The 17,351-nt window shown below is 42.3% G+C and overlaps 1 protein-coding gene across 1 annotated transcript in view; it reads right to left on the reverse strand.

Annotated features, from left to right (window-relative positions):
- Window positions 1-16,980, reverse strand: part of LOC141416804 (ankyrin repeat domain-containing protein 26-like) — a 941,494-nt gene extending 924,514 nt beyond the window's left edge. Inside the window, exons 1-4 of the mRNA XM_074054274.1 lie at window positions 16,791-16,980; window positions 14,748-14,967; window positions 13,565-13,648; window positions 11,664-11,724 (exon numbers count right to left, since the gene is read on the reverse strand). Of these exons, the coding sequence (XP_073910375.1) occupies window positions 11,664-11,724; window positions 13,565-13,648; window positions 14,748-14,967; window positions 16,791-16,936 (511 nt within the window). The 5' untranslated portion in view covers window positions 16,937-16,980. The remainder of the gene's footprint in view (window positions 1-11,663; window positions 11,725-13,564; window positions 13,649-14,747; window positions 14,968-16,790) is intronic.
- Between the last annotated feature and the right edge of the window lie 371 nt (window positions 16,981-17,351).

The raw sequence follows: 17,351 nt of genomic DNA on the forward strand, positions 1-17,351 counted from the left end.
TGCTTATTGGAGAGCTCTCTGCCTTGACACACATTCAGGAGGGGGAGGTAAATGGTTCATTAAGCCCAACAGACTGGCCCCACAGCAGGAATGCATGTTTATAGAAAATAGCCCACTTTAACTCCATCTGGTCAACCAGTTTATTTATTTGATGCACCTGCATAAAGTGGTTCTTCTTCCAGTACCTATTTAATTCAATGATGTTAATCAATCTTGCATCAGATGTCTAACAGCAAGTCAGAGAATGTAATATATAATGATTACAAGCAGTAAAGAAAGTTACTTACTTTAAATGTGTCCCATTTGAGCTGCTTTCATTTCTTCCTCTTTCCTTTCTTCTTCCTTTCTTTTTTCTTTCTTCCTTTCACTCTCTCTGTCTCCATTTCTTCTTTCTTCCTTTCAGTATCTCTCTTTGTCCCCCTGTCTCTGTCTCTCCCCTCTTTCAGGGATTGAATCAAGGTTCTCCCTCATGCTAAACACAAGCACTATCAGTGATCTATTCCTCCAGCCCCCCGCTCTTATTTCTTGAAGACTTCAGTAGAGACAATACACAAACATTTCAACTATCTAAATGATCAAGACTGAAATTATGAAACAGAAAATCTAAAAAAAGCAATCACACACAACTAAGGTTTGGGGAGTTCCTTTCGCATTTTATTGGATACATTAGCCTATATAATAGGCGGAATCTAGTTCTTTAGGAATCAAACTTTGTATGTTTTTCATTTAACAAACAGTCACTCTGTACTGGGCATTGACAGCTTTATGTGTTAACTACTGAAAACATTCCCTCAGTTTAGTGCAGCAGCATCTCTATTTTATAATGTTGCATTCTACTAATTCATCTCCTTCCATTTATTGACACACTTCTCACATTCATCCACCACCACATTTGCAGTGATCTATCTGCAATTCAAAAATGAACATTGATGTCCAAGCATCTTTGAGTTACACGTAAGTCCTATCATAACCTGACTTCTGCCCAACTCCCCATATTTAGTTATTTTTGTTGTCTGCACTTTTCTCTGGAATACTACAGTACTGGTGATGCCTTCCTCACCAATCACTACATTTTGTAAAACATTTATTACTTCTCATCCTCTCATGCTACTGTGTTTTATGTTCTCACGCTTCTCTGCCCTCTATCAGCCCAGTGTCACTTTTTAAATGTTAGGTCAGGCATTAGAAATAGAAAAGTCACCCTGAAACTTTCACATAGATTGTGAAGCATTCACCGTCTATGAATCCAAGTGCCAGCACATATCAGGAATACAACATACAATGGGTTTTTCAATGCAGTACAATTTCTTATAAATAGATGATTTAAAAGACAATGCCCTCCATTCCAGGAGCAAAAGTGATAAACATTTAAAGGAACAATTTATTCTTTCTTTCCCCTTTAAAGAGTTTTAACATTTTTATTGGGTTTCATAATGCCACCTCCATACATAGTCATAATGTTCCGTATTATTCACCCCTTTCGTAATAAACATTATCCTCTCATATTCTCCCAGTCCCCACAGTCGTCATCTTTGATCCCTCTAGAGATGCGAATTTGATCAAAAGAGAATAAATGATATACAGAGTTAGCACAGTGAAACCTCCTTTATACAGTTTACATACACTAGTAAAAATAATTTACACTTCAAGTGGTTTAAATACAATTGCAATATAAGGTTTTAAGGTAGCCCAAGGAAAGCAAGTTCTGTTCAGGGAAAGAAAGCCACAATCAAGGAAGACTAGAGATAGTGTAGTGCCTGAAAAGAAAAATGTTGACAGAAGCATTTCAGATGTAAGGAACACACTGTTTACAAATAAAGGTGAAAATAACAGCATGTGATGAAGAAATTGCTTAGCAGGTTGTTTAAAATTACTATTATGAGGCAAAGACTAATCTGGATGTGAATGTATTCATTTCTGTAGTACTTTAAAATTTTATTTCTGAATATAGCTGAAAAATTTATTTCTGAATATATGGCCACTTACATTAATTGGATAAATTTATGGGCTGAATTCCACCACTGGTTTTGCTGGTCCATACCTTACAAATAACACATGGTAGGACTTTTTTTTTGATAGTACTGGGGTTTGAACTCAGGGCCTCATGCTTGCTAGACAGGCTCTGTACCACTTGAGCCACCCCTCCAGCCCTGATGGTAGAAATTGTTGGCCACCATAATTGTGGAACCAATTCCTGTGACAAATCCCTCAGATCCCTATGTCCTATGAATTCTACTTCTCTGGAGAATATTTTCTCCCCAAACATTTCTTTTTCTTTTTATTCTATCTGATCATATTTCTGGAAACATTCTCTCAGTTCAAGCTTATGAATTCTTTATTTTGCTGTTTCCTCCACACATACAGTGGATGCAATATGAATGTTGCAAACATGAATGCACCTTAATGAGCATATGTTTTATAACCTGAATCCTTCCAACTCTCTATCTTCAGCCCTTTCCTATCTGTCCTTTTCTCTGGCATGACTAAACTGCTGGCAATACTACCAATCACGGTATTTTCACACAAACATGCACACCATGCAACACTTCTCTTCCTCTCTTACTACAGCTTTCCATGACATCACACTTTCCTGTGCTAGATCTTCCTAGAACCTCACTTTAAATGTAGATCAGGCATTCTTAAGAGAAAAGTCATCCTGACACCTTTTGTTTGCATTCTTCAAATCCCAGTGACAGCACATATCAGAAATAGAATGAGTTTTGAAGTAAACTAATGACTGCTTATAAAAAGATGACTTAAAAGATTGTTCTGTCCACTCCAAGAGCAAAAGGGAGACATCTTTAAATAAACAATTTACAGTGGAAAAAAGTAGAAAAATAAATTACAAAGTTGGCTGTAGGTAGAGCCAGGCTTTTTCATTTCTTATCAAAGTAAATTTTTAGTTTTTTGTGTGTATCTTGAAAATCCTCAAAGATTTTTATAAAATAGGTTTTTGAGAATTAGCTATCTTTAAAGGACAGCTAATGGTTCTCTATACAAACAGTTTGAATATAGACTTGTAGAAGGGTAGTTCATGAAACTATGCCTTTTCTCAACACACATGGGGCGAATGGTATAACTACTTCTCTCTGTTACTCTAGCTCACACATCATAAATTTCTTGATTCACAGAGGTGAGAAGGTATATGAACCTCATGTAGAAAAACTGCAAAATAAGTTTTCAGTATTGAAATATGACTGTTAAAAGAAAGAATCTGAATTTCACAGAATTATTAAATACTAACCACCTGATCCATTTCAAGCAAGGAGGCACCTTAGAAAGAGAGGTGACAAACTAATACCAGCTGTGACCTAAGTGAGAATGTGAGCCTATATAAGACCAGCTCAGTCCCTTAGAGTGTCAGCATGGGATCAGTACACAGATTTCCAGCTAGGAAGTGGGCAGTTGGTGTCCTGTGCAGATAGACACTGTGGCCTCCTGGGTGTCTCTTTCACCATTTACACAGAAGTTACATTTGGAACCAAAAACCAAAATGGGCAGGTCCAAAATGCCAGATTCTTGGATTTAGGGGCATAGTAGAAGCACTCACAAACACACCCTGAGTGTGGGGTTTGACCATCTGTGTAGATGGATCCCTACAGATATTTCTAGCTGGACTGAGGCACCTGGGCACAGACAACTGCCAAAACAGAGAGACAAAGGTGAGTCTCAAGTGGGCCCAGAACTTTCTGGCCTCTAGCACTGGGCAGAAGGGTGAGTAAGAGGAGGAGGGCAGCAAACAGAGAGTGCACTATGCTCTGGTCAAGGCCATGACCAAGTCTTAAGATTTCTGGGGTCCTTTGAGAACCTGAATCCTTGGTGTTCATTTGTCCACATGCAAAAGAGCATAATGCAGTCCTTCTCACACCCCTGGAAGGCATTCGTGCTGCTGATCATCACCTCTTGAATGGGACTCCAGATCCCCTATCAGACATAAGGCTGCCCCCAGTGAAAGGTAGGCAGGAATTCCCCAGGACCCAGGACACATGGAGGGAGTTGAGACATGCCATTGAGTGCCACTAGCAAGCGGGGGCCTCCCACCTGCTTGCTGTGTCTACAGGCAACCTGGAACTTTGACTACCCTGTCTGTACTCTCCTGCCTCTCATTTTCTTTCTTGCATTTTTCAGCACTTGGGTATGAACCCAGGGCCTTGCACACATTAGGCTCTCTGCCTAATTAGCTCTCTGCCACAGAGTCACATCTCAGCCTGTTTGCTTACTGTTCAATGATAAATGTACACACATATCACCAAAGACGACGTAGGAAGAGAATAGCAGGCACTCACAATGCTTCTGAGCCTCTGCATCTGGGTTCATTTCCACATGGAGGAGGAACTAGCACCCTCTACTGTTACCACACTTGAGGGTACCCTGTGAGGTTTATGAAGGACAAATGCTGTGTCCTTTGTGGGCAGCACCAACTGCACCATTCCTGTCTAACCTTAAAGAGTTTACTATGTTTACTCCAAAAATACCCAAGAATACCACTTTGAAGCATGCACACACTTTAGCCCATGGTTCTGACTCTGTGTCTCATGCCTGATTGCAGAAGACACTGGCAGGGACACTGGTAATGTGCGATCAAATGGCCTCCCAAACTGCTGGATGATTCATGATTCTGCAAATGTTCTGAGCTCAGCCAGTGATGGGCATTCCTCACAAAGGCCAACTTCAAGGTAAACATCTGTTATGTGATGCAGAATGTAATGTGGCACCCAGGCATCGGTGGCAGGGCACCTGAAATGGACGTGGCTAGTAGCTCATGGTGTGCAGAGAGTCACTGAACCACATGTACTGCGGAAGCAAGGAGCATCTGCCCTCACAGGCTGTGATGGTGACAATCTTGTCAGGTATGGCACCTGCTTTCAGCAGATTCCTGGTGATCCTCTCCATGTTGGCAGCTTCTGTCCTGACAAGACCGAATTTTCAGATGTGGGCTCTTCTGTCCCAATAGAGGCTGTTCTGGGGTAGGGATACCCAAAATCCAGCCTGGCATTTCCCAATAGCTACCCAGGGGACAAATTGAGGCACAGAGACATCATAAAGGTCACATTGGTATTGCCCACTCCACAACCTGTTGCCTATAGTGGGCTTCCTAATCCTTCAGTATTGTGGTCAGAGGAATGGAAAAGACTCACTTGGGGCTTAAAAAGGAACTCAGATAAAAACAAACATATTGGATACATGTGGAAATGAAGTGCTATAAATCTACCATCTGAAAGACTTTCAGTGCCCCACACAGGTGGCCCCCAAAGCCTGCAGATGTTTACCTGTTCAGATAGGATGTGCTGAACTGGCCATCTTCTCCTGGCCCTGAGTCATACAGAAGAACATGGGTTTATAAGGCTGGGTGCCCTGGAAGTCACAGACTTTCTGCACATGGTCCACTACCAGCAGGGGAGAAAAAGACACAAGATATCATATCAGAGACACACATTTCAGTGCCTGCCATGTCGACTGAACCCAAAGATTGCTGTGTGAACACTGAACTAGCATCTGAACAAAGATGACTAGGACTGAGCGAGGCCACACAAGGGCTGAGCTGCCACTCGCTGAGCTGGCACTAGCTGAGTTGCTACCATTTTCTCGAGGCCCATTTAAGATATACTTTGCTTAGCCCAGGACTATGGAGTATTCTATTTCCTTCTAGAAATGTAACTGTCACAGCTTAGAGAAACTGTAAGACCTTATGACTGAACTTGTGGTCTCACTGAGCCTCACATGTCATTGATTAGGGTCCAGAGATTGTCACTCCAGCCTCACTGCTCTTATCCTGAGCCCTGGGCCCCACCATGTAGGCACCTCTAGCCGCTGTGCTATGACATGGTGTGAATGAGCCACCATTACCTTCAGGCCCTTCACGCTGATGTGGCCATACCTAGCCATGTGTATGTCCTCACACTTTTAGCATAAGATGGTCAATTCATAGATATTTACCTGCTCCATTGGAATTTTCCACTCATGGGTGAGAAATGGCCTAAACTGACACTGAAGATGGACACTCCAGGACACCCTGTGGAGTCATTATGTTGGATGGTGGTTACTCATTCCAGAGTATTCCTGTATGGTGATCACTGCCTACAGCATGATCCTAGATAGTAGTCACTGGCTTCAGTATGACCTTGGATGGTGGTCACTGGCTTCAGTGTGTTCCTAGATGGTGGTCACTGGCTCCAGTCAGTCCCTGGATGGTGGTCACTGGTTTCAGTGTGTTCCTAGATGGTGGTCACGGGCTCCAATCTGGCCCTGTACGCTTGTCATTGACTACAGTGTGGCCTTAGATTGTGATCTCTGCAGGAATAAGTTTGTTCCTGGGAGCTGGTCAGAGTCTGTCTCAAGGTTTCGGTGCTGGTTACCCAAGTGTGTGTACATGGTGAGGCCACAACAAGTGCATGGTTTGCTTATACTTCATAGAGAACTTCTGGAGATGTGATGACTGGGTGTTAACCATGTGAAATGGGACAACAAAGAGAACTCACTAAGAGCTTGGGGCTTGGGGAAACCACATCTTCCTTCCTGGCTGTGCCACAGGAACAACATTGTGCCAGGTATCATCTTGGCAATAATGAGCACCAAGTGCCAGGACCCAAAAAGTAACTTCAGTGAGGAAACTGGCCTTGTTCTCCATCTTTGCAAGTTGCTTTACTGGCTGTTTGAATGAAAGTCAGTTGTCCAGGATTGGCTTCTGTATGGCATCCTGTGATGGGTTCAATCACTGGAGACATGCCGGGGATCCCAGATGGACATGTGAGGCTGGAAGAGAGCAAGTGGTTTTAAAATTTTCTGGCTGACCATGTGTCTTCCAAATGGCACAATTTGGCTCAAAGAGGCTGTTCCTGCAGGCTGGGTCCACCCTCCTCAGACCCATGTTGGGTCTTTGGCTCCCATGTGGCTTTGTAACACTCCATGTTGGCTATTTGAGCCCAGCCTTGGTTGCCTTCTTGCAAATCACAACCAGGCCAGCTGGCAGTACCACCCATGGGTATCAGCTGTGAGAGAGAGCCACACAAATTGAAACTATCAGGTGTGAAATGGCCCAAATGGCACAAACAGGGAATGAAGGGCCCTGGATCTATATCCCACCACCAAGAAATTTGATTGTAAGCCGTAAAAATGTGGGCAGAAAATATGATCAGAACACATAATGACTTGAACAGCACTAAGTCACAACACTGCGTCTTCACTCAGGACCCATCATGGCCAGGCTTTGAGTGTGGAGCATAGGCCTGTGGGTCCATGAGTTCCCTTCAAGGAGCCCCTCCCAGGGCCTTTGTTATTCTTGCCTGCACTGCAGGTATCAACTAACATGGCAGGAAGTTGTAGGGTCATTCACACTGGCTTCCATGTAAGCCTGCAGCAGAGGTGGGGCCATCTACCTGCTTGCACCAGAGGAACAGGGGATGAATGTGGACTCATTTTGAGCAGCTCTCTGTCAACTGTGTGGTACAGGGGGAGGTATTGCTTCTCGTGCACAGATGACAGCTCCACAGACTCCTCCCTCAGCTGCAAGCTTCTGCAGCTCCAGCATTCTGTAAGAATTGGTGGTTTGGAAGGTGGAGTTCAGCACACACCAGGCTGTACCTGAGCCCCGGGGCAGCCCAACACCCACCTGCCCATGTTCCTGATCTGGTTATGCTGGGCCAGGAAGGACACCATGGAGTCACTTGCCTTGTGGCTGTTGGCACAGAGGTTGAAGGTTTTCAGTCCCATCTGTCTGTCACCTGATTCACAGACCTGGGACGAGATGCCAACATCCCAGCATTTCCCCAGAGGAAATTCAGTAAATGCTAATGACCCAAGACTGCCTCAATTCCCGCACAGACAGCAGGGACACCTTGGGAAGATGGCCACAGGCCAGAGCATCATGACACCCGAGAAGCTGAAGCCCCTATAGCAGTTTGAGCTTCCTGTCTCTCTGCCTAGACCTAACTGTCCTGAACCAGGAGAAGAGCTGCTAGCAGCTACACTCCACATCTTCTCCTGCCTGTCCTCAATGTGGATGCTTCTGAATGGCACAAGCACAATGGCACTCATGACACACTGACCAGCATTATGACAGAAGCAGGCCATAAAGGTGGTATTTAAGACCAGTAATGGAAGGAACCGAGTGCCAGGTTTCATGGGACACCCCCACTGTCTCACCACCCACATACCAGATCTCGTCCCAGGAATGCACATCCTATCCACTGCCCTGTCAAGACAGGTGGTAGGTGAGGGTGGATGATGTTGTCATCTTCCAGTGTCCAGGCAGCCCTGGATTAGGAGCCACGGTCTCTGCAGCACAGTCTTCATGATGTACATCTGAAAGGCCACATGGTAGTTAGGGGGGCAGTTGTTAGGAGCCCTCCCTGAAGGCCACAGGAGGAGGTTGTGTTGTGAACCCGAGTGTGGTTGAGGGTGCAGAGCCCTTGCCTATGTCAGCAACTACATCTTGATGATTCTGTCCTTCAATTCATGGCTGCGTGTCTTGTAGCCTGATGCAAAAGACTTCCACAGAAAATGTTTCCATTTCAACACACTCTGCATCCTGTGAATAGAGTACTGGGTGTGTGACATGCATCGTGATGAGACACCTCTCGTGGATCACCTCTCATCACCAGCATGATAAGACAGCAATCATAGACACTGGGCATGGACAACAGTGACCCCGACAACAGCAAGTGACTGCAAATCAGAGGGTAGAAGTGCCAAAGGAAAGAGGGCAGACATACCTGCTAAACAAGGTCAACTTCCACATGAAATCTACCTGGAAGCAGTGAGTGACCTCCATGGGTGTGCCCACACTGCTGCAGAGTTCAGTATGACTCTTTCACAATAATCTGGTCACTGAGTTAAGCTTGTTTCTTTGTCTAAAGTCACCTCTCCCAGGGGACTTGGCTCAGTCTTTACTTGGTGAGTTACAAGACCCTTTCTGGCAGCACTGACAGTGAACAAAGCCAAAGTGCAGTCAGAGAGCAGTAGCCCTGTGGAAAGCTTCTGCCATCACAGTGAGCTCTAGTCCCTTCTTACTCTCAGTCTTGCATGCACACTCAAACACAAAAAGAGGAGAGGAGTGGAGCTGTCTTCTGACCTAGGATTATAAGGTGCCACCAGTTTGGAACTCCTGCATGAGCAAAGAGGACACATGCCTTTCTCATCCAAGGTTAAGGGTCTGGGGTTTTCCTTGGTGCAGCTAAAGGTCAAATGGACCAGTACCCATGACCCCATACCACACCCTGCCACCCATGATCCTATGACTCTCCTGCAAGCTGCCCTGCCCTGCACACATGAAGGATACTATTGGGAACCTTGATGACATGGCCAATTTCTTTCCACAGGGATGCCAGGTCCCCATTGCACCTCAGGCAAATCTCATCGCCCTGCGTGGGCCACAAGTCTTATGTTGGAAGCAAGAAAGTCATCACTTTTAATGTGCTGTCGTTTCTACCATGAAGAATTCAAATCAATGGTGGAAATAAAATTATTGGTCACACATAATTTAAAACATGAAGTCACCTCTTTATCAAATTACGACTAAATCCTCATTTCAGTGTCAGTCTTGGGCAAAGTGAAGTAGGAGATTTGTTCTTGTTACGGGCCAGGCCTCACCTGAATGTGATGTTATCTTGAGTCTGAACACATGAAGAAAAGAGCCCTGATTAGCCTTTGAGACACACATGGGCCTGGACTCCATGTGTCCAGGTTGCTGCTGGCTGTGAAGTGCAAGAAGGCCACACAGCACCTTCACAGTCTGACTTTGGGGTGAAGCAAGCAGCAGCCACAGCCTGGGCACATCTGTGAGAGAAGTGATTCAAACCATCAGACCCAACACAAGATGGCCCCATCAGCAGACTTCACAGAAAACAATGCCATACCCCAACAGGATACCATCCAGGGGCAGCTTCTTCTTGGTCATGAGCAAGAAGCTGGTGAAGAGGAACAGAAGGAAGTTGACGGCTCTGGAGCTTCTGTTCACTGGTCACATTCTTTTGGGGGAGCAGGCACAAGGTCTAACTCTTGTATCTGTGGGCAAAGCAGTGAACCAGACCATGAGGGCTTTTGGTTGGCTTTAAGAAGAGGAAACAGGCAGGCTGGCACCTGTTGTGCCAGGCTGATACCCAGGCTCCATCCAGTCAGAGCCTAAGAAGGAGACATCACCACCTAGGAGAAACTTGGTTAAGGCTGCACCCTGAGCCCTGCATACCACATCACCTGTGTCTCCTTCAGCTTCTTCTCATAGTCCACCTCCACCTTGCAAGGGGATTAAAGATGTTCTGGTATTGTGTTTTTTCCTTTCATCTCCTGCTTTTCAAAGTCCAACTTCTTCACCCTAACTTCACATGTGCCTGGAGCCAAGGCTGCTATGGGGTCAGAAGACAGTCCCTGTCAATAGCCTCCTTTCACCTGCCTCACAGTGGTTTTGGTGGCATCTTTCAAGGTCACTGATCAGGCCCTGTTCCTGCTTCTGGGGGTAATAGCCACACCTCAATTACTGCAGGCCAGGAAACTTTATAATTGCCCTGGGAACAGCTGCATGACATAAGACCATAGGACCTGAGTCCTGCCACAGTGGAGGCTCTGGAAAGCACCAGGAGTGTGGCTGCCATCTGGAGAATGGGATAGGCCTGTGCCTTCCACACAGGCAGGCCTCCTGACTGCATGTCAGAGCCTTCCTTCCTCCAGGCCATCACCTCACCTGACGTTACAGCAGCAAATGCCAGCACAGAAGGCTGGTGATTAAGCCATGAACTGATGGATGCCACCCTGATGGTCTACCTGCCATTCAGCACCACAGTGAAACAGCTGGCTCCAGCAGGAAGTCCTCAACCCACCCCAGGGAAGCCCACCACTATGGCCCAGACAGGAGGCTGGGCCAGGCAGATGGAGTGGTTCAGGTTGACATGGAACACAGTCTTGGCTCAAAACACAGGGTTAGGGAAGAGTGATGGGGTTTCCAGGGAAGGTGCCAGATCTCTGAGCTGCAAAATGGAGCAGACACCATCTGCTCTGAGAAAGCCCTGCCACTCACTGCAGTGGATCAAAGCCAGTCAAGCAAGTGAGTGGGACCTCATCCGGTACCTCCCAATCCCCCGCCTCACCCTCTGTCCCCAGTAGAAGTTCCCACCTCACAACACGTGACATGTTGTGATCCCCAAAGCTGTGGATGCTGTGTAGGGTCTACACAGCACTTGGTTGTCCAGTACTCCTCACCAGTCATTTGTAAGAACCTAAGGACAGGGGTACCCATGGAGAGATGCTGCCCACAGGGCGCATTCTGCTTATTGCCAAGGGAATCTGGATTACTAGGAACATATATGATTAATGTGCCTGGATGTAAAGCCTTCTCATTAGCACCAATTTAATATTCTTCTTTAGGAAGGAATCCACTGGTTAAATTGAATAATTTGCTGTGCTTGAAAAAAAATTTTTTTAAATAGGGAGGACCAAAGTCAACTTTTGCATGTTTTTTGCTTTTGGCATTACTAGAATGCAGCTCAGAGTCTTACATGTGCTAGGAAAGTGCTCTAACGCTGAGTTGCACCCCAGCCTGAATTTATGGATTTTAATGAAATGATAATATATGATCAGATGTACCTCTTTGTGAATCCTGACGTCTTTTTAAAAAATTGTGATAAAATACATGTAACAAAATTCATCATCTAACTGGGCATGGGGGCACATACCTTTAATCCCTGCATTGGGAATGCTGAGATAGGAAGATGGTGAGTTCCAGCCCAGCCAGCACTAAAGAAACAGACATTGTCTAAAAATTATTTCCACATCTAAATCTTTTTGTTTTTTTTTTTTTGACTAAGAGTCTACTACACCATCCCGAATCATTTTTAATTTTACATTTCAGTGACCTTATGTCAGGAATCTGAAACTCAATGGAAGAAAGAAAATACCAATCCTGCTCAGGTAGTACTCCAGGCCTCAACTAACGGGTTGAGGAAGAAGTCATCAAGTTTTATCTTAGCATGAAAATTCTGTGGATCGCCTTGGAATAAATGTTCAGTGTAGAAATATCTGGCTGAATTGAACAGAAGTTTCAGAATGGCCTCCTCTGGCATTGCATTAGAACTGTGAAGACGGCAAAAATGGACATTTCGTTTTTCCTGAGGGACTCCTACGTGACATGCCTTTTCTAAAAATATATGAAAAGAGTAAATAAACTTTCCCATTAAACAGGGTATTAACATGAATAATTTGTCACCACATAGCAGCTTTATTTAATTTTAAGTTAAAATTTGTTCTAAGGAAGTACATATGTTTCTACAGGGTTTACTAACTGAAAAATAATTCAAACAGTGCATAGAAAAATGATGGCCACTTCTTAAGCTAGATTAAGAACTAATTTTTTAAAACCCTCAAATATATTTGCAGGCTTTTGCTTTCACCATTGGGAGAAATGAAACTTTTGGAACTGAGGAAAATCTCAAATCAACAGCCTCTGTGCAGAATGAGACAACTGAGTTGGTGATCAGGCATCATTAAATAGCTCTTGAGGCAATTGTCTCCTTCCTTCATCACAAAGGCATTGCAGGTGTGACCTTCCATTTCTGTCTTCCACACATTCCTTCACACTGATCAGGAAAGATTTTAACCACTTTGTGAATTAATCTTCAACTTCATCCTCATTTTAATCTTTCTCTTTTAATCTTCTCATCTGGAACAAAAAACTGCTAATGAGAGTTTCTCTCATGGAATCCTCTCATGATTACCTGAAAGATGACAGTCAAACAAATTTGCCAATGCCAGACTGGCAAGGGGCTAAGATTAATGCTACTTAATCTTAATACCCTATGGGTTAAGGTATAATCCTCCAGGGATAGTTGTACTTTAACATTTCTATTTATGGCAGTGCTGGTAAGCAATTTATAACAATATGACTGCCTTAATTAGAAAGATTTTAAAAACTTGGCAGAAAATCTAAGAGATAAGGTTAATTATATGAAATATAAAGTGGGAAAATGCCATATAAAACCAAAAGGGGGATGGAATATAAATCATCTTGCACTAATATTATTTTCCACTAATATTATTTTCCAATGTTACATTATTTACTAAGATTTCACATGAAAATAATCTGATAAAACTCTTTCACTAAAATATATACCTTATAGAAAAATTATTGACCTATAAAGGAAAATAGTTCCCCCAAATTGTTCCTTTATGTCATGCTTAATTTACATACTCAGCTATCACTCTCTTGAAAAGTCAAACATCTCCTGATTTCTCTGGTAAGAACTAACTAGAACATTTTGTATTTGCACAGGTTTAACAGGCCTATGCTACTTTTCTGTGCATTAAGGAGACCACAAAAACACCACTAATCTATGAACTAATGCGTGCTGACTGAACCAGATATTTTAATAATAATGATACACAAAATAAACTAGCTGCTCTCTAGTTTTTGTATTTTGTACCAATAGTTGGTTTTCGTAATTTTCAAAATTGGTCCACAAAATAACCAAATGCTACACAACTATCTCAAGCTGCCTAATGGACTTGAACTTTTTCTGTACAATTCATACAGCTTGTCATTGGTGAAATGATTTTTAGATCCCCAGAAACGGATACTTACTGTGAATGTATTCAGGTTGTTGGGTGGGAAGCTTTCATTACATCTACAGTAGAGGCAGGGACGGTGTGCTGTCGTCCTGAAATGCTGGAGAGGAGGAACGTGATGAGTGCTTTTATGGTAGCTCTCATTTAAAGGGTTTTGGTATCATTGCTACCTTAGCATGGATCATTTGAGTCAAGGCAGCATAGGGACACTTTCAAAGACATAAAAGTGCATGGAGACATCAGAAGTATTCACTAAGAGCATAGAGCCCTAAGAAGTATGTCATCAGAAGTAGAATGTATGAGCAGGAGACCTAAGACTACACTAAAACTGTTAACATTTGCCTTTTTAACAGTTTCAAAAACTATTGCAATCACAATAAAAAACGGTGGCACAATAAACGTAATTTAGAAAAAGTGAGATGAAAATATGATAAACAGCTGGGTGTGAGTGGCTTGGGCCTGTAATCCTAGTTACTCAGGAGGCAGAGATCAGAAGGATCAAGGTTCAAAGCCAGCCTGGGTAAATAGTTTGTGAGACCCTATCTTAAAAAACTCATCACTGAGAAGGGCTGGCATTGTGGCGCATGGTGTAGACCCTGAGTTCAAACCCAAGTACCACAAACATGTGACAAATATGATGGTAATTAATTATATGTTCTCGTTTAAATAAATGGCAAAGTTTAACTTATAAATATAATGTAACTTTTTTAGTTAACAGGCCTACAAAATTGATAAAGTGCATTCATGTCAGATTCAATGAAGGTATACACATTTATCTTTGCTTAAAGGATTGGGTGTGAATCATTCACTTTTGATTAGCAGTAAACTTGGGAAGGTCAAGGAAAATCTACAAGTGTTATGAAATACAGCAACCCTGAAATCGTTTGGAAGGTAAAATCTTGCCTGTCAAATATACCTGTAGTTACCAGCAGTAGTACTCATTTTCTAAGTCTAATTTAAATGCAGCTTGTACAAAAAGAAACTGTATCAGTTTCCTTACATTTATGGAGTTAAATTTAAAAAATGATATGTCTTCAAAGTGAGTTACATAACTTTTTTAAAAAATTACATAATTTCTGATTCCATTATTAAAACACATTATTGCAACCTTAATAGAATATGTATAAGACAATCAAACAAGTAAGTATTAGTTACATAAGAAATGTGACACACAAAGAAAAAATGAAAATACAGCTAACCCCGCTCAGGTAGTGGTCTAGGCTCTCTGTTGAGGAAGGAGCAAACAAGCTTCCTCTTGGGTTGCAACTTCTATTCAGTCCCAAGTTACAGTGCATAGTCTCATCAGAAAGGCAGCCCGTGACAGGCCTTGTCCTCATAGTGTCGAGTATAGGCCTGTTGTGCTCAGTCCTCAAGAGCAACTTCTTTGCTTCTTCTAGGCACTCCTTAGTCCTGCGAATGCTGCAAGAGGAAAATACTTAGCATTTCATTTGTAACTGAAGGACTCCTACCTAACTTGCCTTTTAAAACAACATGTCTGAAGAATAAACAAAATATCCCACTGAGCAGAATATTAACACTAAAAATGTCAGAGCATAGCTGCTATATACAATGGTGGGTTTAAATTTCTCTACAGGTGTAAATGCATTACTGAGGGGATGGTGAACTAAATGTAGTTCAAATAAAGAATGAGGGAGAGAAATGGTAGCCACTTGATATTAGATGTATTAATTAAAATGGCATGTTGTACACTTTAAGTATATATACAAGTCACAAAATAAAACTGGAAAAAAAGCTGGGAATACTTTTATTTAGTAAACCTACTTAGGTGTTCCTAAAACTATCCCATTTGCAAGCACGTGTTTTTACCATCTCTACCTTCCATGGGTGAAGTTAAGCATTTGTCACAGAGGAAGACTTCAGCAACACCTCTGGGAAGAACAAGGCAATTTAGCTAGTGATCAAAAATAAGTAAAATAGCTCTTGACGTCATTATCTCATTATATCCTCACCAAGGCAATATAGGAGGGCCCTGCTCTTTCTGTCTTGCTCACACCCCATTCAAGGGACCAAGGACCTATTTTTGATCACTTTGAAAACCAATTTTCACTTCATCCCATTTTCATCATTCCTCTATACCATGAATATGCCTCCATGAAGAAAAACTATGAAGACAGTTTGTCTCCCACCACACTCTGTTGGTACAACAGTGACCATAAGCAAGAGAAACTGCCAAGCTCCAGAATATGCCTGCAGTTCTAATATCCCCTTGGGATGAATTAGGGCAGAATCCTCAAAGAGCAGCTATTCCTTAATACTTCTAGTTGTTGAGAAGCAGCATTACTGTGTTGGTTAGAGAAAATCAAAATAGGAGAAAATCTGAGGTCTAGTTAGATAGGAGATGTTAATTGGGAAAATGCCTTATGAAACAAAGAGAGTACATAACATAAGCTACCTTGGGATAACTTTTTAAAAGAAATTTCACTTACTAACATTATTTTGCAAAGCTATATTATTTAGTTAGATTTCACAGCCTACATACTACTTAAGCCTGTTTCACACTAAGCTTTTGGCGCTGAGGAACAACTCAGAGCAAGTCTGTGGGCAGAACGAGACAGCTGGGCTGGTGATCACAATGCCCTCTAATGGCTCTTGAGGCAATTTTCTCTTCCATCCTCACCCAGGCCTCAGAGAGGGGCCTTGCCCTCTCTGTCTTACACACACACCATCACACTATTTTTTACCACTTGGTGAAATAACTCTCACTTTATCCCCTTGTTAGTCTTTCTCTGTATCGTTACTGTGCCTTTACAGAGAGTAGGAAAGCTCTAAATACTGTTTGTCTCCATGCATCATCTGCTGGTCACCCCATGGACACAGACAAGGAAAGAAGCCAAGTGCCAGACTTGGGTCAGAAAACCAGTATTAGTTTTACTTGTCCCATTGAATTCAGTGAACTGAGAAGCATTTTTAACTGATTAACTATCTTAGTTAGAATGATTCAAAATACTTAGCAGAAAGTCTGAGATATAAGGTTGATTACATGAAAATAGTATGTGGGAAAATGCCATATAAATCCAAAAGAAACTAAAAAGGACATTGATATGAATGATCTTCGAATAATATTTTAAATGTATGTTCATTTACTAACAATATTTTCCAAAATTATTCTATTAGTCAGCTTTCACATCCTATTAATCTCATGATCCAGCTTCCCTAAAAGATATGCATTACAGAACAAGTACTAAGCTTAAATTATTGCTATGATTCCCTATTTGACTTACATGATTGGTTCATGTTGCAGTGCGTTTAATTGACTTAATTCCTCTAGGTACTCCTTGTTGTACTTTTCCAATTCTATTTCATTTAATTCAAGTTGAATTTGAAGTTTAGCTGCTTCTGATTCAATGTTTTTAAGAATTGATTCCATCTGACTTTTTCTTAAATTCTTATAAGTTCCTTGAGCTTTTGCTTGTGTCTAAATTAAATAAAATTATATATTTTAAAAATAATGCCTCACATGGTAGAGTACTTACCTAGCAGGTGCAAAGTCTATAGTTCAAAGCACAGTCCTGCCAGAAAAACCATAATAATAATCAAAATAACTTGATGTACTTCATTACTTTAGTTTTGAATCAGTGCTGAGGGCAATTTTAGGTATGTGAAAAAGATTTTGCAGATCAAAATATTTATCAACATCAAATGTGTTGCATCTGCATTATGAGAGAATGTGATTCGTTCTTTGCCTGTGAACAGCACCTGTGGATTGATAACCAGGTCCTTTCCTATGCTAGACAAGCACTCTGCAACTGAGCCATATCATCAACATTGAATTAGTCTTCTGT

Source organism: Castor canadensis, chromosome 14 (assembly GCF_047511655.1).
Source record: "Castor canadensis chromosome 14, mCasCan1.hap1v2, whole genome shotgun sequence".
NCBI classification, from domain to species: domain Eukaryota; kingdom Metazoa; phylum Chordata; class Mammalia; order Rodentia; family Castoridae; genus Castor; species Castor canadensis.